Raw genomic sequence first — 22,042 nt, forward strand, 5'->3', positions numbered from 1 at the left:
AGTAGGGCCCCACAGTCATTAGAAAGATGACTTAGCCAAATTCTATCCCCTATCCCTACCCCAAAATGTGCTGGGCTCTATGTGCCACGTGCCGCCCAGCTCATGCATCCTAACTATAGGAGTCTCTAGAGCCATCATTTCTTCAGTGACTAAGTGTCCCATACCAGAATCCTCTGCCCACATCATATTGCTCAAGAATATAATCTTGCCTTCCTGGAAGCACAGATCATTTTAGCATCACTCATTGACTACTGTACTTTGCATATGAAATAACTTTTTTAAAAATCCGACCAAAAAGGAAAATGAGCAAAAAAGCTATCTGCACTAAATAAAGTCTTAGAATACTGAATCATCTGCCAGGTGGCCAATATTCCAACTCCAAAAAACCAAAGGACAAGTTTTCATCCTTGTTTCCACCTGTCTTAGATCTCAGACTGTCCTTCCTCCAAAAGAGGTCTCATAGATCATGTGAAATTACTTTTACCCTCTCCTAGCCCAAGTTTCTTCTTTCAAACCAAAGGAAGGTGTGGGAAAAAGGATGAGCTAGAGATCTAGAACCCATAAGTGTCCTCACCACATGTAGGTGAGTCCCTGACAGGAATCAGGAACCTTTTTCTTGGTCACAAAAACCTGGAAGTGGAATGACACAAGCCCAGAAATGAGTTGCAGCCAGCTCACCTGTGGAATTCTCTTCTCTGCCTCCTCCCCCCCCCCCAGGAAATATAGGCATTCTGGGGAGAAGAGAAACATTATCTGAGATCAACTGTGCTAATGGCTTAGATAACACACACACACACACACACACACACACACACACACACCCCTCTTCCTCAAGAAATGACCATTTTGCAGCACCACCACCACCCCCCCACCAACCCCCATCATTTTGAACTGCTTGAACTACGTCAGCCTTGTCTCCTCACAGGCTTAGTATAGGCCTCCCTTGTGTGGCTGGGAAAGCAAGTCTGTTCCATCTTGTGGCCATTGGAGGTAAAGCATTTCGAGTTAAAGATCAGCAAATGACTAAAGCTGACTCTTCTTGGAAGGAATGTGCTGGTTCCTGAAACCCTACTGGCTGCTGTGTACTGTCCCAGAACCTGAGGCATGTTGGAGAAGGATGAGTTCTTGGGCGCTGAGGTCACTGGAGCAGTGGGAGCACAGTGTCCGAATGCGAAGCCCAGGGTCCCTGGCGGCCTCCGAGAACACAGGACCTCTGGCTTTCTTCAGGGAGGCTCTGTGGAGCAGGGAGCTGTCGATGTCCTAGGTCCAGAGCACTTGCAAACATCATCTCCGTTCTCCTTCCCTACTCTCAACCTGGGAATCAGAACCCCAGACATGGGGTCAAGTCTTCCACAGGGAAAAGCATCATGATGGCAGAGACCCATTCGTACATTCAGCCTGCATTCACTGTGCTGGGAGCTGATTCAGGCATGGGACATGCAGGATTGGTGAGGACAGTCACCATCTTTTCTCTCTTGGAGCTCACATCCTAGTGGGGCTCCCAGGCTACTCTCTCCAAGTGTGCTATGCAACATCAGAAATAGACTGTGGGGTGACAGAAGGAGCACTGATCCTGGCTCTGCGGCTTTTGTGCTGTGTGGCTTCGTGCCGGGCACATAAGTGCTCAGGGCCCTGGGACCCAGCATGGGAGATAGCTGAAAAGCACATTGGTCAACCTCCTAGGCTCGTATTTTAGCACCATCCCCCACTGCCTGTGGGACCTTTACAAAATTGCAAAGCCCTCTGTTTTCTTTCCCCAGCTGTAAAACGGGAGAGAGTACCTGCTTCACAGGTTGTCTCATGAGGACTGAAGAATCAATGTAAAAAGCCCAGGATGGTGCACAGAGTGGTCACTCTCAGATGTCTCTTAGCTGTCATTTTAATCATAGCCCTTTCCTGATACAGAACTACCCTGTGCCCCTGAGAGACCTGCGAACTGTCTACACATATGCAGATTCCCAGGAGGCATCCTGCCGGCAGCCAGGGGTTTGGGAAGGGCTGCGGGTGACTGACAGGGTTTCACTTGTCCATTCTCTCTCACAGCCGCGGCTTTGGGCAGTCCAACTCCCTCCCGACAGCCGGCTCTGTGGGTGGCGGTATGGGCCGACGGAACCCACGCCAGTACCAGATCCCCTCCCGGAACGTCCCTTCTGCCCGCCTTGGCCTCTTGGGCACCAGTGGATTTGTCAGCTCCACCCAGCGCAACACCACAGCCAACCCCACCATCATGAAACAAGGAAGACAGGTGTGTTCTGCCCCAGGGAGGAGGGTGGGCAGCCTGAAGCTCGGCTTGAGGCTTCAGGGTCTATATCCCTACATGACCCCAAGGTGAGCAGAGGAGCGGAGGAGGGCTGCACTGAGATACAGTTGTCCTTGTGCTCAGAGGTAACCAGGTAACCAACGTGCCATCACGTCTTCCCTGGGAGACGGAGCAATGCCCTGGCTGCACTTGGCTTCATGGGGATTTAATTAGATGCCCTATGACCACTTTAACCTTTAACCTTGGGGGCTCTGTGCATTCGAGCCTTAAGGAGGAAATACAAGACCTATCTTGGATTTGCCTTGCTTGACCTGCCCCAGCAGACTTCACCACCTCCCAGATGTGGGTTCCAGAGACGAGCAGCTAAGGAGCTTTCTTAGCCTTTTTATTCACAGCAAATAGCTCCTTTGTCATGGTCCCAACTGTGGTAGAAAATCCAAAGAGGAGCCTGAGAGGCTATCAGAGAGAGAATTGGAATATTCTCTGCCTATTCAAGGCCAGGCTGCCCAGAGGTCTTTACTGTGGGATTTAGAGCTGACTTCTATCCAAAGGCTTCTCACCCACCAGTCCTGTTCTCCCTACCCTGCCCAAAGCCTTCCATCAGTGTGTCCAGCTTTGTGGGGCTCTGCAGGTTGGGGCTGGGACCGGAGGGATACAAGTTGGTCTGGGTTGTCATGAGAAACCTAAGGGATGATAGATTGGTTTAAAAACAGGAAAAACAGCTCCAGGTAAAATGAGCAGGATTTATTTTCCAGGGCATATACAACAGCGTAGGAGAAAGCCCCACTTTCTGACCGTTGTGGGAAGCCCCAAATCAGTTCAAGAGGAAGTCACCACTAGGACACCCGCATAATAATAAACGCAAGCTAAGTGTGCCAGCTCATTGCCAGCTGAAAGATTCTTTTTTCTCCCCCTCGCTTTGTAGTAAGTTGTAAGACTCTCAAAAAGAAAATCAACTGAGAGCCCTGAAATAGTTTGTGCTCTTCGTTGCAAACATTTATAGAACTCTTCCCATCTGAAAAAAAGTGATAGGAAAAGCAAAGGCAACAAAAGGAATAAAAAGAGTTTTGGAGATAGTGAGGAAGAGAGCTGTCCAGATTAAGCTAGGGTTGAGCAAGGCCTGGGGCTTGGAGAGGGGGAGAAAATGAATGGACTCTAAACCCCTTCTCTATAAATATGTAGATGTGTAGCATGAGCTTGCCAGGCCTCTTCCAGAAGTTAGCAAAGGGTTCTCCAGGGGTATTTGCCTCTTGAATTCTGGCTGGCTGCCCTGCTCCACACCCCCTCCTCCCCTGACCCCAAGGCGTCTGGACTAATGGCTCTCCGTTTGCATTTCTCACTAGAACCTCTGGTTCGCCAATCCTGGGGGCAGCAACAGCATGCCAAGCCGCACCCACAGCTCAGTCCAAAGGACCCGCTCGTTGCCCGTGCACACTTCTCCGCAGAATATGCTGATGTTCCAGCAGCCAGGTAAGGCCCTGTCCTTGATCTCTCCCCCTCTCCTCCCCTTGACATGGAGGGGAGGCCAGGATGCCAAAATAGATGCCCCTGTGAACCCAGCCGGAAAGTGCTTAGCCTCGACTGTCACCACGCATTCTTTTGAGCTTATAGAAGCCTTTCCTTTTTTAAACTGTGCCTTGCCAGCATGAATAGCGGCTGGTTGGCTGGGAGCCAGCACATGGAGCCCCAGAGCCGGTTGCAATCTGACGGGGATATTTTTGATACTAGTCATATTTCTAGATTGATTAAACCAGAGATATCACTGGAGGGTATCTGGGGGAGTTGGGAGGGGTTCCATGTGTCGTGCGCATGTGTGTCTGTGTGTGTGTGTGCTTTGTGTGTATGTGGGAGGATGTGCAGAAAGTGAAACAGAAGAAGAGAAAACTTTGATGGCACTGACAGCTAAGAGACTTACCTCTGGTTTGGGAGTACCTTGCAAATGTGACTTATCGGACCAGCCATCTTCCCTTTACTTGGCTCAAGAGCAACTTGGTGCACTTCAAGTCAGCTGCACCTCTCCCCATGCCTCCTGAAACAGAGTAACCAGAGTTATGCACAGTTAACAACTGCTTGCACACTTCATCTATGCAGACAGTGACCTCAAGGATCCATGAGTAATATAAAGCCATGCAAACAATTACTACATCAATATTGATGACTCTCTAAGTGGGAAAAATCAGACAGGTACAGGTGCTGTACCTGTAAGAAAAGACCCACCCTAGGCAAGAGACATGCTCTGTACAATAAGTCTATAGGAGTTCCAGGAGAGGAAATGTCACTATGGCCGGGGTGGGCAAGAAAATTTCTTTGAATTGGAGCTGAGCTTCAGGGGACAGAGAATGAAGAGGTGGAAGGAGGAGGGTGGAGTTACAAGCAGAAGGAGACAAGGGAACACGACTGCAATCATACGAAGTGCCTCAGTGAGTTCCAGAAGCTGTGGCTGAGCCAAAGGGTCAGGCTGCAGTAGCCCCGAGTAGACCAAGGAGCCAGAAAGATTGTGGCTGATGAGGTGGGCTCTGAACTCAAGGCTGAGGAGCTCCGACCCCAGCCACTCTCCATGGGGAATGTATGGAAGATTTTGGGTAGGAGTGTGCATAAAGGAGTGAGAGAAAGGCAGCAGTAGAGGTGGGGAGATGCAGAGGAGGAAGGGGAGGTGAGGAGCCACCACAAAGTAAGGTGTGTCAAGAAAGGAAGATGGTCCAGATGCCTGTTTAAACTTGCTTCTTGACTTGTAGAGCCTTTCCTGTTTGCACCCTTTTGTTTTAAAGCTCCTTTTCTCTGTTCTGATACTTGTAGCTTCCTGGAAAGAAATATTTGATAAAAGTTGGGGATTGTGAAGGTCTTCTCCCTGGGTCATGCAGTCCCAGCCTTTGTTTTCATGCAGAATTATGTATCATCCATTCCCAATAAAAGAGAATCTAGACAAGATTTGAAGACATTCTGGGCACGAGGAGATCTTTCACCTTGAACAAATATTTCACCCTGACCTCAGTCTTGAGACTGCAGCCCAGCCACCTTGCAGAGCCCTAGCATAGCCAAGCACTCTCTTTCTCCTTCAGGCCCTATACACTTAGAGCCTTCTTGCTCCTTTTTAACCTCTTGTACCTTCTTTTGGCTTCTTCCAAGTCCTCAGTCCTCTGTTCTCACCATACCTTTCCCACATTCTCCCATCTTAAATGGGAAGAGCAGACCCACCAGGAAGAGGTGGGCCATCCCTAGGAGGACTATTTGAATTTGTAGACACAGATCCTTCATCTGCACCTTTGTTGCTTGCTCATGCTCAGGGCGACTAGGACCCTAAGATTATTTCTACCCTCTGCCCAGGAAGCCTCTTGTTCCCAGAGTTAAAAAATCAAATAATACAGAAGGGCTTTTAAGGAAAAGTGACTGTCCCCTTCCTCTCCCCATCTCCGCCCAATCTCATCTCCCAGAGACAGCCACTTAATAATGATTTTCAGTTTTCCTTCTCCCTGAGGAAGCAGCCTCATTCACAAGCAGGCCCATCTAACTTCCTCAGCCAGGCCCAGACAAAGTTTCTCAGGGATGGGCCTTGACCCTCAAAGCAGCACATCCTTATTAGTTCAGCAGGCGTCTAGGGGCTGGTGGCCAGGGGGCAGGACCAAATTCTACATATCAGATCAGGGAGTCAAAATTAGGAAGGTACCAAGTGGCTTTCATCTTTACCCAAGCAGCAGTAATAGTAACACAAAATCGAATAGAGATATATAAACCCTAAATTAAATCCTCAGAAAACTGTGTTACAGTACAGTATAGTGGCTTCCTCCCGGCCATTAAATGTTTTCAGAACATCCATGTTAAAACACATGGGTAAATCCTGAAGACTAAAATTCATTCTAAGAAAGTTTTGATTCTGTAAACTTAAAATACTTCCATTAAAATGATGGAAAACATTAAATGTCTCCAGAATACATAGAAAAGTCTGGGAGCTAGAACAAGCCCCCAAGTTAGGAGCTAGAACAAGCCCCCAAGTTGTGCATCAGCTGATCAGTCACCTGGCTTGAGTTTGCAAGATGATCTAATCTTTCATGGATCTATAGGGTTTGTGGACCCCCTAGGAGGACATGTTTGGGGTAGTTTTTTAATTCATTCCCAGAGGGACAGATTTTAGATGTTTCCCAGAACAAACCAAGAGAGCTACTAAGTTTAGATTGCTGCCTCTCACTGGCCTCTGGCATGAGTAAGAAACACTAACCTGGTCCTCCCAAAGCAAGGGAGAGAGGGTCTGATAACACTCACCAGTGGAGTGACTTTAGCTCAGAACAAGTGTGGTGCCTGGTGTGGTCACATTCCCCCAAAAGGCATGGTGTTTTCCCAACTGGAAAATTAGTTTAGAAATTGCTTGCAGAATGACTACGTCATCTTGGAAGCAGATCTGTTCCTGCTGACCCATGCTCAGCCACCCTTGGGATCCAGTCAGAGAGAATCTCAAAACAGCTCTGGTGTAACACTGGGAGGCCACAGAGGCTCCTCACCACCTAGAGGGCCTGACAGGAAAGGGCCGAGGGACCAGAGGCTGACTTTAAAAGAAAAGCATGAAAAAAAAAAAAGAAAAGAAAAGAAAAGCATGGCGGGGATCCCTGGGTGGCGCAGCGGTTTGGCGCCTGCCTTTGGCCCAGGGCGTGATCCTGGAGACCCGGGATCAAATCCCATGTCGGGCTCCCGGTGCATGGAGCTTGCTTCTCCCTCTGCCTATGTCTCTGCCTCTCTCTCTCTCTCTCTGTGACTATCATAAATAAATTTTAAAAATTAAAAAAAAAAAAAAAGAAAAGAAAAGCATGGGATCCCTGGGTGGCTCAGCGGTTTGTCGCCTGCCTTTGGCCCAGGGCACGATCCTGGAGTCCCGGAATCGAGTCCCACGTCGGGCTCCCGGCATGGAAACTGCTTCTCTCTCTCTCTCTCTCTCTCTCTCTCTCTCTCTCTCTCTCTCTCTCATATGAGTAAATAAATAAAATCTTTAAAAAAAAAAAAAAAAAAAAACATGGGAAAGGGTAGGCTGGGCAGCCTCACAGCACTACATCTCTTCCTTCCCTCTCACAAAACCATCTGCAAACTACCCTTGATGCTACACTGCCCAGATGTGAGATGGATAAGTGGCTTTACATGGCAACATTTCATGTTGTGACATATCCGTTCACCATAGCAAACCTCCCCTATGTACGAGCTCATAACTATTTCTTCCATCATTTGAATGCTGCATACATGATAGCATAGTGCCCCAAGCTGTTACCATTCATGGTCTCCTTGGTGTTTCAGATTCCTTCTGGAGAATTGCCTTTTGAAAGAGTGGGGAGAGGGAGAGTACCATCTATGCACTGGGTCCATTAGGGGAATGGAAGGGGCTGCTTTGCCAGGAAAAGACCAGAACCGGGACCCACTTAAGTACCTGATATGCATTTGCTCTCTGCCTTCTAGTAAGCCAAGGCAAACAATCCTGATCAGGACTGGCAGATAATAGGTAGGGAGGTTGGTGAATGAATCAGTTGTATCACAGCCAAGAACTGAGCTGGGCCTGTGCTCCCCTGCCTCTGAAAATCAAATTCGGAGAGACCAAGCTAGAGCAAGATGGGACAATGCTGTCTAATACCATATTCTCATCATTTTTTTGTGAAAGTATGGGTCCCAGAGGATTTTCACAGCACAAACTTCTACAGGTTTAGGAATTCTGTCCTATACTCCTCAGCCTCTGTTTCGTGATTTCTCTCCTCCCGGCAACCCCAGTTATCACTTAACCTAAAGACCTTCCTAGTTGTTCAACAAGTAGCCTCAGCTGTTATTGGCAAAGTAGAATTTTAGAGGTTTTTTCTTGGAATACCCCATTTCTTATTCTAAAGTACTAGAGACCGTGGCCTCTTTACCTCAGCCTCATGGACTGGGAGAGAGCTGCAGAATTGCACCACAGGTGCCACACGTGTGAGACTCAGCTAGGATGGCTGGTTTCTGCCAAGAAAAAGTCACAAGGGCTTTCCCCCCACCCCCACCCTCCCCAGGTGGATCCTACAGAAGCATTTCATTAGAAATGGATAGCTACTCCCTTCCAGAATCTTGACCCTGGGCCTGAGCGCAAGGATCTGTACTTGTGGGACTTCTGAAAGGGCACAATTATAAAGTCCCAGGTCAGCCTAGACCCTGGGCATCCTAGAACTGGGGATCCTCACTAAATACTAGAATGGTCTGATGGTCAGGGGAAAAATTCCTGGTTCTCAGAGATGTCATCTGAGTTAAGGAAACAGGCCTGCTTTACACAACAGCTGAGAAGGCTCAGTCTTTCCTTCTTGCCTTACTGAAGACATAAAACTATGTCTGCCTGGTCCATTACTGCTGGGGGGCCCAAGCTAAATGCAATGAGCCCTTGGAGGGGGGGGTAGCAGAAGCCATAGCAAGAGCTATCCTGGTGGTTTGTGCATGCCTGGGTGGCAGGAGCTGCCCAAATACTTCTCTGGGGCTTTGAGAGTTCCGCCCACCCAAGCCACACTTGGCTGAGGGCTTCTAGCCTGAGATGGAAGCTGTTATCCACCCAGCTGGTCTCCCTCTGTCTTGTATGTGTGGGGAGATGCCACGGATCTGTTTTTATCAAATACACAATTAAAAAGTCACACTATTAGGAAACTCTGGAGTGTGAACATATGGGCTTCTCCCAAGACTTAGAATTTTTCAGAGCCACTGAGAGTGGTGGGGGTCATGACACCCTAGCGCACCAGAGGGAAGAGCTGAGGGAGAAAAAGCAACCATGCCAACTTTCAACCTAAAAGAGCAGCCACTAAGGTTTGGAGATTCTAGAGCGGAGAGCCCCGCATTTCTCAGCCCCCTTTTTTGAACATGCAGTCCTAGGCTTGGGAAATGGCATTTTGCTGTGTGTTGGCAAGAAATCCTGCAGCTGAAACACTTCTCTCCAAATGTCGAGCATCTTTATTTATCCAAATCTCTCCACAGTGTTTGTTTAAAGGGGAGTGCTAGAGAGTAAACTAAATTTTACAATGAGCATATGGATGGTTATAATTGCTGAGGGTTTTTTTTTTTCATATTTGCTAACTGGCTATATATAAAACTGTGTTTCTATTTTATAGATTTCACACCCTGAAGGCTGCTAATTTTGCATGCATATGATTTTCACATGAATGGATGAAAATACTAAAATACTCTTCCCTTTGGGTTGTCTAATTGCCCCGTTCCTACTCTGAGAGCAACAGCAGGTGGGGGTGGGAGAGACCCTTCCATTTTCCCTGGCTCCCCCGGAAAGCCCAATAGTCCTCTGTTCATGAATTGGCACAGTTGCCTTTCAAACCCATTGATGCTGGAACTTGTGTCAGAAAGAACCCTATCTGCTCCCTAGTGCTTTTCATATTGATCCATTTTGCCCATCTACTCTAAGAATTTTAAACAACAGAAATGACATCTGCCTCTGAATTAGCCAGTAATAGGGAACACAGATTGCAGAGAAAACCTAAATGTATAGCTCATCAAGGAAAACAAATACTTTGGTTTAGCCACTGTTTTCAACTTCCTATCCCACTAAACCACCAACCTAACCTCATTTGTAATCCTGCCCTCCACCCCAAGTGCCCCCTGGTGGAGATTCGAAGGAGCAAGGAAATGGCCCAAGCTTGGGCCACCAGGATCCTTTCTCCCACTTACAGACTGAAGAGCTATGGCCCAATAAAGAGAAGTTTCCCCAAGTCGCATATGAGGACAGTGGCAATGTTGAGATTCCCAGGCCCTCAGAACACACGCTACTGTGTCTGCTCCCCAGCCCCCACCATAGGATTTCGCAATTCTTAGCTGTCAGAGTTTCCTTCTTTTTCATCACTCAACAGACATGTGTGAAGTGTGCCAGAAGGCCATGGCTGAGTATTATGGGAGATTCAGAGCGATATAAAAGTGCTGTTGCTGTCTGCAAGGTGCTTCCAAGCCAGTGAAAGACACTCAAAAGCTTCCCAGGATTGCGAGATCTGGGAGGTACTGACCGTGAGGTCCCCAGCAGAATGGGCTGCCTCCCACTCCAGTGGAGGAGAGACTGGAGCCTGGAGAGATAGGGAGGGTCCAGATGGTAGAGGGGGCTTAGTGGTCTGAATGTACACGGCATTGTCCTGGGCAGCGAGAACCTGCACAGAAGACATCTCAGACCTTCTAAGTGGCTGAAGGCTGAGAGTCCTGACCAGCACCCAGAGTCGCTGCCACATGCAGGAGAGTACCAGCTCTGGAGTCAGACCTCTGTGGGTTCTTGTGTTAGCCAGCTAACCTCGCCAGTCACTCTGTGTCCCGCGTGAGAATTGGCCACTTGGGCACAGTCGTGGACTCAGAAGAAGCACTTGCCATACTGTGGTTTCCATTTCCTTGTAACAGAGCAGAAATGTACTAAGCCTGCTTCTAGGCACTGGGAGCAGCAGAGCCAAGTCCTGCTCTAATGAAGTGAGCATGCAACTGAGGGCAGGCAGCAAATAATGTGCCAGATGTTGGTGACAGCTGTGGAGAAAAAGCAGAGAAAAGGGATAGGGCTGGGAAAGTTCTGCTCACATACAAAGTCCTTTCTAAAGAGATAGTAGAACCAGAGATGTGAAGGCAGGGAGAGAGAAAGTCATGGTCTTTTCAGGGACCGCCATCCTGGGCAGAACAGCAGTGCAAGAACCCTGGGGTAGAAGAGGGCCGGGCATGGAATGAAGGGAGGGGAGAGCTGCACACGGGCAGGGGTTAATAAGGGCCAGATCACATGGGCCTGGCAGGCCATGGCAGGGTGTTGGCTGTTACCCTGATGGGAAGCTGCTGGAGGGTTCTGAGCAGAGGCCTAACAGACTGACTCTGACCGGCTATTTTTAGTTAGCACTCTTCTTCCAGCCGCCCATGTTCACAATGGACTCTGTGCATCTAACAGACTCATCGATTGGTTGAAACCAGAGTGTGACTTAACCTCCACACCGACCCTTACAGTCTCCAGAATCCTCCCAGGGTGGGGTGAGTGGAGCTGTGCATACCTTCTCCTGGTTCTGAGTCTGTCACCAACATCACCCTTTGCCTCCTGCAGAATTCCAGCTTCCTGTGACTGAACCTGACATCAACAACAGGCTGGAGTCCTTGTGCCTCAGTATGACCGAGCACGCCCTGGGAGGTAAGTGGGTGCTCCCTGCTTTTTACCGCACGCCTGGGAGAACTACCAGCCATCTGCTGTCTACACTCTGGCAGTAGTTCAGGGGTAACGGGAAAGGCACCAGGAGAGGTAGGCAGGGGACAGAGAAAGAGAATGGCCTCAGGGTACTGCTGGATCCTCATCAAGACACACCACACCAAATAGCCCACAATGCCCTGCTCCTCCTTTTCTGGGAGGTGAGTCAGGAACCTGGAGACCAAGGCTGTCCCTTTTTCCTCAGAGCCACCCACCCGGTGCACACTGAGGTTCTACACAGCAGCTGTCCCAGCCAAATGCTGGGAGCTGGAGGAGTTAGAAACACAAGACATGGCTTTTAGTGGCAACATCCCCCCACAGAATTGGATTCTTTCCTTCTCGGCACTAGATCTCCCAGTCGGGTCCAAGCATATCCCAGCTTGTTCTAAAAATAGAATTTTTGAAACAAAAATCCCTGCTTGTTTTTATATCTCCCTGTTCCAAATGGCTTCCACGATGCCTGGAGCCCCGAGCAGTCTGAGATGTCCTTCACAGTGTGACAGGCGTGGTCTAGTTGATGTGCGTATGGACTTGCAACCCCATGAGGAGCTCCAGAAGCAGCTGGATTGTCCCACTGTCTGTTTGGTCTGAAGCCCTATGTCATTACAAAAGCCCCAGGAGGCCTCCAGTGCCCTCCTAGTACTCACCAAGTGCTTTTCTCCAGCCTGGACTCTGCGCCAGCCCTGGGGATGTTTGGCAGGCAGAGGAGAGATGTCAGCCCCTCCCTGCCAACCTCTAGGAGGCTCTGAGTCAGAGAGGCCTCCTGTGACCCTTCCCAGTAGTCCTCTCCGGTCAGGATGTGCTCACTCACCCTGGAGATAGGCAGACGGCACACCTACAGCCAAAATTTGTGCTAACTGGCACTGGTGGGGAGAACGGCTGCTATCAGCTGCTGCTTCCAGAGAGCTTTGTCCTCCTGACCAGGGATTTTTAGATTTTTAGTCCCTGTAAACACAATCTTAGCCTGACACCAAATATGAGACCAGTAAATGCTCTGCACAAAACAGATTGGAAAGCAAGGACTGCACTCACCTGACCTCACCTGTGCAAGGCTCTCTATAGCCCAAAGAAAGCCTCCACTCAGTACCAGAAGGGAGCTAGTTCAAGGCCTCCCAGGGCCTCTGACTGAACAGATGGTGGGAAGGCGTAGCTCCTAATGTGATCTCCCCGGGGTTCCAGGAACCCCATTTGCAAACACTGCTCTCTCCCTTAGCCACTCCTATCCTTGAAGCTTCACAGCATCATTGGTCCATCCCTGGCACTTCTGTGGGGAGGTGCCACCAGCTTCTCTTCTCCAGCTAACTCATCAGGAAGATTGGGCACTGATAGCCCCAATGAGTAATAGGAAACAACCCAAAGGTCCACCAACGGATGGAAACGGATGAGCAAAATGTTGTATAGCCTGACAGTGGAATATCATTCAGCTTAGAAGGAATGAAGGACTGATCTATGCTACAACATGGATGAACCTTGAAAACATTACACTGAATGAAAGACGCCAGACACAGAAGGCCACACAGTGTATAATTCCATTTAGGATTTTATGAAATATCCAGAAGAGGCAAATCTTTAGAGACAGACAGTATAGATTAGTGGTTGTCAGGGGCCAGAGGGAACTGGAAGTGGAGAGTGACTGCTTGACAGTTATCAGCTGAAAATGTTATGGAATCAGATAGTGGTGATGGCTTAACAACTCTGTGAAAATATGAAAACCTTCGAATTGCATGCTTTAAAAGGGTGAAATTTGTGGTATATAAATTATATCTTAATTTTTTCAAAAAGGGAAGCCTCCCAGGCCCTGAGAATTCAGGCCAAGCTCAGCCCACTGCAGGCAGCCCAGGCTCCCTCCCACCCAACTGTGGCTGGTGGGTGTGAGGAACTCCCTCTGCCTTTGAGCGTCAGCAAGGAGAACTGACCTTCTTCTCCTGGGGCTTGATATATCTCGGATAATTGGCATGTTGGAAGCCCTTATCAAACTGCTAAGTGCTAATGTTACCATCATTAGTAGCAAGAATGCCAAATGCTCTTTATTAAAGGGAGGTTTTCATTGAAAAGCCTTCATTTTTTTAGCCCATTCTTCTGTTTTTACAGAAAACCTTGCTGAACTGATGTTTTTTTGCTAATGTTTTCATCTTGTTAATCTCCTCAGCCTTTTTATTGCTGTGTTTTTTTCCCTCAATAATCCTCTCTGGTGGGAAGCCTGTGAAGCAGTTTCCTGAGCAGAAAATGCACATCAAGTTCAGGGTGGCCCAGCTGGACAGAGTGGCAGTGAGCCCTCCCACCATGACTGTACCTCTGCTGGCCCGGCCCACCTCTTCCATGGGCTGGCTGGGAAGATGACCTTGCTGGAGGCAGAATGCCAATGAATGAAATCATCTTACAAGAGGACAAATAGTTAGGGAGAGGAAAGCAAAGTAAAAAGTTCCTCGGCCTGTGTCGCAGGACAGGATGGTAGGGTGTCCAAGTTCCTGGGACACCACATCCTATGATGGTCTTTCTAATGGGGCTGGTCCATGGGCCCCAGGACTACTCCCAGTGTCCTCCACTAACTGCAACCCTCCTGGTGCCAGTCTAAGCCATTTTTCTCTTTGGCTTTCCCTTTCTGCCTTCTTTGCCCTCCCCCTGGCCCCTCCAACAGAACTCACGAGGAAGCCCAGGAGGTAGGTTGCCTCTACCATCTTGCTTTGTGAATCTTTATTTAAGGACTTCATCTGGCTCTATTGGGCCTGCTCCTGATTGGTGGCTCCAGGTATAAAGGAACTCAACACCAAGCCTGGCTGCTGTCTTCCTCCTGCTATAACTCCTATAACAGGGGTTATATGGGTGAGAATACCCACAGCTACAAAAGCAAGCCTCCTCCAAGCAGGCCAGAGTCTGCAATGAATCCTACCATAAAGAGGAATGTCCAGTCAACTCTTCTGATGCTCTAGGATTCGTGTTTTCACATGATCCCCTTGCCATTCCTTCTCACCTTCTTTCCTTATTCCTTCTTTGGCCTTAACAGTCTCACTTCTAGCTGATATGGAGACTTTGTGCAAATTAGAAAAAGGATCCACTTAAGATGCTGTTCTGCCATTGATTTGATATTCGTCATAATAACTATAAAACCTATAACGAATACATGAAAATGGTGCTCCCTGGAGTTGTATAGTACACAAATTGCACAACTGTAAATGGCGAATCTGGACTTACCTGTCCATTATTTACCTACAGATGAATACCATCACCCTTGGAGGATGAGGCATACAATTGGAATTCAGTGAAAATGCAGCTTGGGGTTGGGTTAGCTGAGATTTTCACGGTTCTAGCTTTTCATGGTACATAGCTATGAAGGACTGGCATTAATGAGTAGGCCCTTGCAAGAGTGTGCACTCCACTTCTACAGACAAGGGAGTGACCTCTACATACTCACACGTGCATGTGTGTACCTGCACGCACCGTTTCCCATGACCCATTACCACTGCAGAGCCACCATAAGAGGCTGCAGGTTAGCACCTGCAGAAGTCAGGGAAAAGTTCACATCTGGGGGCCTCTAGGACTGATGGCCTGATTATCACAAACCTCCCGAGAAGTCATTTGGTTTTCTTCTTTAAAATCTCTCCAAAAACCATATGGAAAATTATAGACCCACACGGATACAAGTAAACTGAGAAAACCTTAGTAAGATCAGTGAACTGTGTCAACATCAGTATCTTGGTGGTAATGTTATAGTTCCGCAAAACGTTACCATGGAGAGAAACCTAGCAAACCCAGAAACCTGGTACTGTCTTTTATACCTGCATGTGAACCTAGATGATATTAGTAAAAATTTCAATTAAAGAAACACTTCTCCTTCAAGTCCCTGCTGGCAAGACATCAGGCTGGCACCACCCTTGAGGAGGCCAGGAGGCCTCTGCAGTGGACTCAGTGGACTCCTCCCTATTGCTTAGGCCCCCCAGCTTGCCCTGAACACACTCTGCCACTCCCATCTCACACCTGAGTTCTGCTTGCTGAGTCTAGATGCTTCTCCTGGTAGACCAGGTTTGTGACCTCAGGCTTAGACCAGGACATACCTGCTGATGTTTAGATATCAGCAAAACCAGGGAGGCATCCTGCAATCCTCCCTGGCCATCATTTACCAGTCACTGAACACAGTCATTTCTACCTCCTACCGTGGTTAGTCCATGCTTTCCTGTGCTCACTGGAAAAGCCTCTGTCAGACAAGCCTTAGCATGGACCATTGTAGGGGCCCTCCTGCCACCAGCCTTGTCCTTTTTTAGGTCATCTGACACAGCTGCCAGAGAAACCATTCTAAAATCAGATCTAATTACTCTACGGCTTATAATGCCCCAATTACCAAGTCCAAGCTCCTTTTCATAGTACACAAGATTCTTATGGCCTCATTCTGGGGACTCTTCTATAGTCCCATGTGTAAGCAGACAAGCATAAAGGAGCTGGGCAGCCATCAGCTTTCTCAGCAGTTTGTTTCATTCATGGCTTCTGTGTCTGATGGGCGCGTCCTCCACTTTATCGCCTGGTTTCACCGACTCTCCATAACGTAGACACAGCCTCTGCCGCGTGGCCTCAGCCTTCACCCACTTCCACAAGATCTTTCAGTTCCTAGGGCCCACAACTTCTGACTATAGCGTCTGCCCCTAATCAGATTCTTGAGACAGAAAAGCTACATCAGGGTCAGCTGCATCCTCCTGGTCTGCTCAGTTGTGACCAGGGCTCAGAGTCACAGCCACCTCATGCAGGTGAGAGAGAGATGCTGCCAAAGAAAGCGGCGTGAGCTAGACAAGTCCACCTGCATGTCTGTCACAGCACTCCAGCACTCCCGCCAGCTCTTCAGTGTATCTCCTGCCACCCCTCCATTCGCCCATCCCTCATCCTAAACCTCTAGCCCCCAGCCCCACCATTTGATGACCAGCATTACACCTGTACATAAGCTCCAGGTGCCCCCCACACACACACATCTTCCTTTCCTGCCTCCTCCTCTCTTCTCCCACCACCACCATCTTACAAAAGTCACTTTCTTTCCCTGTGAAACTGCCCTTGACTTCCGGGGGCAACGTAAATATTCCTTCCTCCGGCCCTCCTGCTGAGCCTGGTACCTACCCCCATCATAGCAAAGATCACTCCTACATCACTATGGCTTTACATTCTCTGTCCCGACTAGGATGTGTGTACTTCCAGAGTGAGGACAAGGCTCCCGTCTTGTCTCCCAGCCTCATTAGGGCTCCTGGAAAAACGGCTATTGCCCCAGATGTTGGGTGGGCGGGTGTGGGAATGATGAGTGGATGAATGGGTAAGGTTGGCCTTCGCCGGTCTTCAGAGACCGGAAGTGTGGGGCTAGGTGGACACGAAGGGAATGGCTTTTGCTCAGCTGAGCCCATCTTGTGTTCTTTCTCTCGCAGACGGGGTTGACCGGACCTCCACAATCTAGAAGCTGAAGATGAGAGTGACCGCGCTGGCCGTGAAATCGACTGCTGCGGGTCCAGTGTCAGCCATCTTCAGGGTTGCACAGAATCCTCCGAGATACTTTGCAGCCTTTTTTTCCCCCTGGTCCCTCTCCCATTTTGATTTTGTGAGAGCGTAGGTCGTCCTTGTAAACATATCAGTAGACCGGGGATTGGTTATTTTGTCATTTGTTTCTGTCACGGGATGGCTTGGTGTGTGGGGTGGGGGAGGGGGTCTCTAGGGAAACGTGGGACTGGGAAGGGATGGAGAGGGCATGCAAGTGGCTTCCTGGATGGAGAGAGGGAGAGAAAAGAACTAAAAGTACCGCCTGAAAGAGCTGGGGGAGAGGCGCGGGCGGCAGGCCGAACCCTGGGCCTGGGCGCCCCTCACAGCCCGCCTCCACAGTCAGGCCCCAGGACGCAGTCGTGGCAGCGTGCGACCAAAGCAAGATGGCGGCCGGCCCTCTCTGCCGCCCGGATCGGCTTCCCCTGAGGACCCGGCTTGGGAGTCGAGGCGCAGGAGAGGGCCGCGCGGCACTGGCGGCAGAGGGGGGAAAGTGCCCTCCAACAAAATTTCAGAGAAACTTTGATTTGTGTATTGTTTACATAACAATTTTAAAGGGTACATACATAATGTGTAAAGAGTTTGGATAGAACTTCTCTTCATACTATGGTTTTTGTAAAGGATTTGTTGATACGGATTCATTTTTTTTCCTCTATTTTTATAAAAGCAGCAGGGTTGTCTCTCAAAATGGCTGCCGAGCCGAGCTTGCCACGCGAAGGCGGATGTGGCCATGTCAGCCGAGGCGTCCGTCTTCCGGCCGCAGCTGGGCGGCGCGCGCAGGTGGGTGGGCGGGACGAGCACGTGGCCGGAAGCGGAAGTGCCGAGGAGGACGCACCGCATGATAGGTCAGGGTTTGTGGGCGGGTCACCGAGAGATTCTTGGAGAATCCTGCGGCCCCTCTCTGGTCTGCATTTGCTACTCACCCAGTCACCTCCTTCTGCTCCTACACTCCTGTGGGGTTTCATCCTGTTGCCCCCCTGCTTCGCTTCACACACACACACACACACACACACACGTGGGTGCAATTCCACTGGAGGAAAAATGGCAAGGACTGACATTTTCCCCTTGCAAAAGGCCTTCATACCTTTGAGAATGAGCTGAAAGGCCCGTTTCCACTGCGGTTGCACGCAGGAGGAACCTGAGCCTCGGGTCTTGCGTGCCCCTGGCTCGCTCACCGCTGAGGAAGAGGAAGAAGAGCAAGGCTTAAGCTAGTGTGTGGCTGGTCAGTGGGCAAGTGGCAGAGAGAGCGTGCAGTGGGGGGTGGGGGGGGACGTGCAGGCCACGTGGCGGGGCCCCGCGTCCCACGTGGGCAGCGACAGGCCAGGCGGGAAGGGGCGGCTTAGGGAGGAAACGTGGTTCTCTCCACGTGTACGTCAGGGCTTTGCGGGGTCGTGGGCCGGTGTGTCTATGCAGCCGCGCAGGAGAGAGGAAACCAGTCCTGACCTGGTGGGAGATGAGCAGACTATGCTACCACAAAGTAATAGCTCTGTTTCTTAAGGGCAAGAAAGACTACGTTTGGGATGCGATGCAATGGAGGGTATTAAAGGAAATCAAAGAGGAGTTGTGCTCTGCACTGGAAAATTGGGTTGTGTAAATGATGGTATGAATGCTCAGCCAGAGGCGAGATCAGGGAGTTGGTATAAGGTCTGTTTATTAAATGGGTGAGTCTGGTGCCATTTCTTTTAGCGAAGTCGGAGTCGAAATTGAAGAGATCAGACCATGAAAATCACCGCACTCGCTTATGGTTATTTAAAAAAAAGAAAAAAAAAGTTAACGAAGTAAATAGATTTAAAAGGCCTTAATGAAATCTAAACAACTTTATTTTACCTTCAGGATTAAAAATGTGCACCCAATTCAGCCTTGCTTTTTGAAGTCTTTTAAGGTTTAAAAAGATGGAGCATCTTAACTGTAGAGAGGCTTTTGCAAGCAAGGGAGGCTTAAACCCACAGTATCATGTGTTGCATTAAGAAAATAGACCTTCCCTTGGGTGACTACATTTTAAACATGCAAATCCATGTGCAGAAAGAGACAGCATTTTTTTTTTAGTTGATTTTTTTTTTTTAAACCAAGTGCCATTAACATTCATCCTCCACACCCCTTTTCTAAACAAGCTTAGTGTTACTTGGGGAATGTGTTGGGATGGACGATCACATGTAAGGCAGGAAGAATAGATCAAAAATGTTGAAGGCCAAAGGTAAGACCAGAGGGTTTGTGAAGGTGTTTTTAAGATGCTAAGAAAGTTAATAAAGGGAAGAAAAAAGAAGGGTTTTACACATCTCAGAGAGAAATGAGAAAGCATTCAGATCTGCTGCAAAACACACATATCCATAAAGACTTGGGTTGTTCAGAAAACAGATTGTGAACACAATCACATTAGCATGAATCCTTTAAAAGGAAGAAGACCTTACAGTATTTGCAAATCTGGATTTCTATTTATTCCTTCACTGAATATAGAAACAATGGTTATCTGATTATTAGAGATATTATTTTGGATATGTTACTTATTAACTTGCTATGGCTGGTAACCATGATAAAGTCTGTTATTAATAACAACATAATTCTTTTTTTAAAAAAAAGAAAAGCTTATTTTTCATTGACTGTGTATAGATTTATCTACATAGTTGTGTTTTGCTATTAGTGTTTTAATTTTTTTTTTTAAGTTGAATGTTCTGATAAATTTTAGGAGCCTGTCCCCACCTTGTTTTGAGTCCTGTGTTGACTGCAGGTATACAGCTCAATTTTAAAATCCTAAAGCAAAAGAACTTTATTTATAAAAGAATCAAAACAGTTGCATGCGTAAGGCTGTGAAGTCGGATATTTAGTAATAAAGCGGCAGTGCCTTTTTTTGTATTTACCCATTGACCCCCCCCAATGCAACTGTTTTATATTAATAGTAAACATTAAAAATCTTAGAGTAAAATCTATTTCACTACATGTTCCCCCCCCCCCCCCCTTTTTCTGATTTAAGCAGTATGTATTTGGCATCTCTACACTGTCCTAAGGGCAGTGGCGGTCTACGATATTGTTACCATGTATGATGTTTTATTGGTGCTTTTTATTCATAGTGGTTTCTTATCAGAAACAGTAGGAAGACACATATGAACTGTGTACAAGAATTGAAACATTGCTGCTGATAACGTGTCTTTTTTCCACATGCTTTTTGAGTTTCACTTTTTAAATGAGGGCCAGCAAGCAAAATAGACGTTGCTGGGTCTGCCTGCAGAGGGCGGCTGTTTGCACCAAGCTCTCAAATCCTGTGTATTGATGGTCCCTTTTTGGTACTCAGGATTGGAATGACAGCTGGGCCCCCACCTCCCATTCCTTTGAAGAGACACTGAGGGAAACCAGGTTTTCTTTTGAGGTGTCATTGGCTGCCTTTTACAGAGTGGGAGCCTCCTCCAGGTCTTGTGTTCTTCTGCACCTCTTGTAGCGACTGCCAGTGCAAGGTCTGGATATGTGCATTCCCCGGCTAGAACCAGGATCTCCCCAAAAGCCTGGGCTGGGGGGCCGAGCTGGGCTGAATGCATAGGCATGCAACCAGAAGGGCAGCGAGTGGGAGGAAAAGCAGGCCCCAGTCTCGTTGGCCCTCTGGAGGTGTCTGTAGCAGGCGGTCCAGCTTGGGTGCCAGGAAGCAGCCTGACCAAGGCACTCGGATGTGCCTATTACAGGAAGGACCTGCGGAAGGATAATTTGCACATGGGGCTGTGATAACACTAATGTTGATTTTTTTTTTTTTTTACAAGTCATCAGAGTTGTTTGCAAAGTGAGTTTTATTTTTTTGTAATTCCTTTATCTTTACTTAAAGGTGAATGTGTATTCCTCTGGGAGGAATAGGAAGAAAACAGGAATGTTAATAATGTCAAACAGAAGACTTCCTCCCTTATTAATATATAACCCTCATGTATTTATGCCTAATGTAAGCTGACTTTTAAAGAATTTTCTTTGGTTGCATGCCCTGTGCAGGCATCCCTATTGTACATGCATGCCTCTCGTCCTGTTTTCCTGTATAAAGTTAGTGAACAAAGAACTATTTTTGCCTAGTTCATGTTGCCAAGCAATGCATATTTTTTAAATTTGTCATATATGGAAATAGCATGTTTGTTACATGTAAAGCTTTACTGATATACAGATATACTAATGTTTGAAGATGCTGTTCTTTGCAAGTGTACAGTTTTCAAATGTTGTTACCAGTGAAACACCCTTGTGGTTTAAACTTGCTACAATGTATTTATTACTCATTTCCTCCCATGTAACTAAGAATCATGGCTATATTTCATATCAACGTTATATTGAAAGTGAAGGGAAATGATTAATACAAGGTTTTGTAACACTGGTGTGTGTGTCTTTTTTTTTTTTTCCTTTTTGTTGACAGGATTGATTAGGAAGCAAGAACTGAATCTTAGAAATAAGCCAGCAAGGAACAGTGAGCATGACATCGCTGTAAACTATTACCACCTGACCATTCTATGCAAACTATGCCTTCAAATAGGAGTTCCTTTTTTTTAACAAAAGAATAAGATGAGGTATAAAAATTTATGCAGCTTGATATGTGCCCAGAGTAGTTAATAAATGCATCATCTGACTTGAAGGCATGTTCCTAAATACAAACTCTATCCTTGCAGATGATATTGTTTATAGCTTGCTGTCCATCCTCAGTGCCATTGAAATCATATTTCACCCCGTAACCATGGCATAAAGAAACAGCAGCCTCCATGGAGCCTTGGGGTCTTAACTACATATGGCTTGAATCTCATTGTAATACTTCTAATTCCAGTATGATATTTGATATAAACTCTAAATAATGTCAATTAAGCATATGGTTGAAGAGACTAAAGTGGTTTTGAAATCTCTGGCTGTGTGATATGCAACAAGTTAACCTCTCTGAGCCTTGGTTTGGTTTGGTTTGGTTTTTGGCCTAAGATACTCAGTTTTTTAGAATTAAACCTGTAATCCAAAAAAAGAAGAAAGTAAAGACAAAAGAAACATAGGATATAGAAGTCATTGCCACCAAAATCTAGCAATCCAAGATTTCTCTGAGGCAACCACAGCTTGACCTTGTAACAGTGACCACACAGCAACTCCCTTTTCACCAGGCTCAGGCTGCT

At 47.6% G+C, this 22,042-nt stretch overlaps 1 protein-coding gene across 3 annotated transcripts in view; it reads left to right on the forward strand.

Moving 5' to 3' along the window:
• Positions 1-21,267, forward strand: part of SAMD4A (sterile alpha motif domain containing 4A) — a 215,366-nt gene extending 194,099 nt beyond the window's left edge. For all 3 annotated transcript variants that reach the window (XM_026000658.2, XM_026000659.2, XM_026000660.2), the window contains 4 exons: positions 2,044-2,245; positions 3,604-3,730; positions 11,298-11,381; positions 16,832-21,267. In XM_026000658.2, the coding sequence (XP_025856443.1) occupies positions 2,044-2,245; positions 3,604-3,730; positions 11,298-11,381; positions 16,832-16,860 (442 nt within the window). In that variant the 3' untranslated portion in view covers positions 16,861-21,267. The remainder of the gene's footprint in view (positions 1-2,043; positions 2,246-3,603; positions 3,731-11,297; positions 11,382-16,831) is intronic.
• Positions 21,268-22,042: the final 775 nt, after the last annotated feature.

The sequence above is a fragment of the Vulpes vulpes genome, chromosome 6 (genome assembly GCF_048418805.1).
Source record: "Vulpes vulpes isolate BD-2025 chromosome 6, VulVul3, whole genome shotgun sequence".
Taxonomy (NCBI): Eukaryota; Metazoa; Chordata; class Mammalia; order Carnivora; family Canidae; genus Vulpes; species Vulpes vulpes.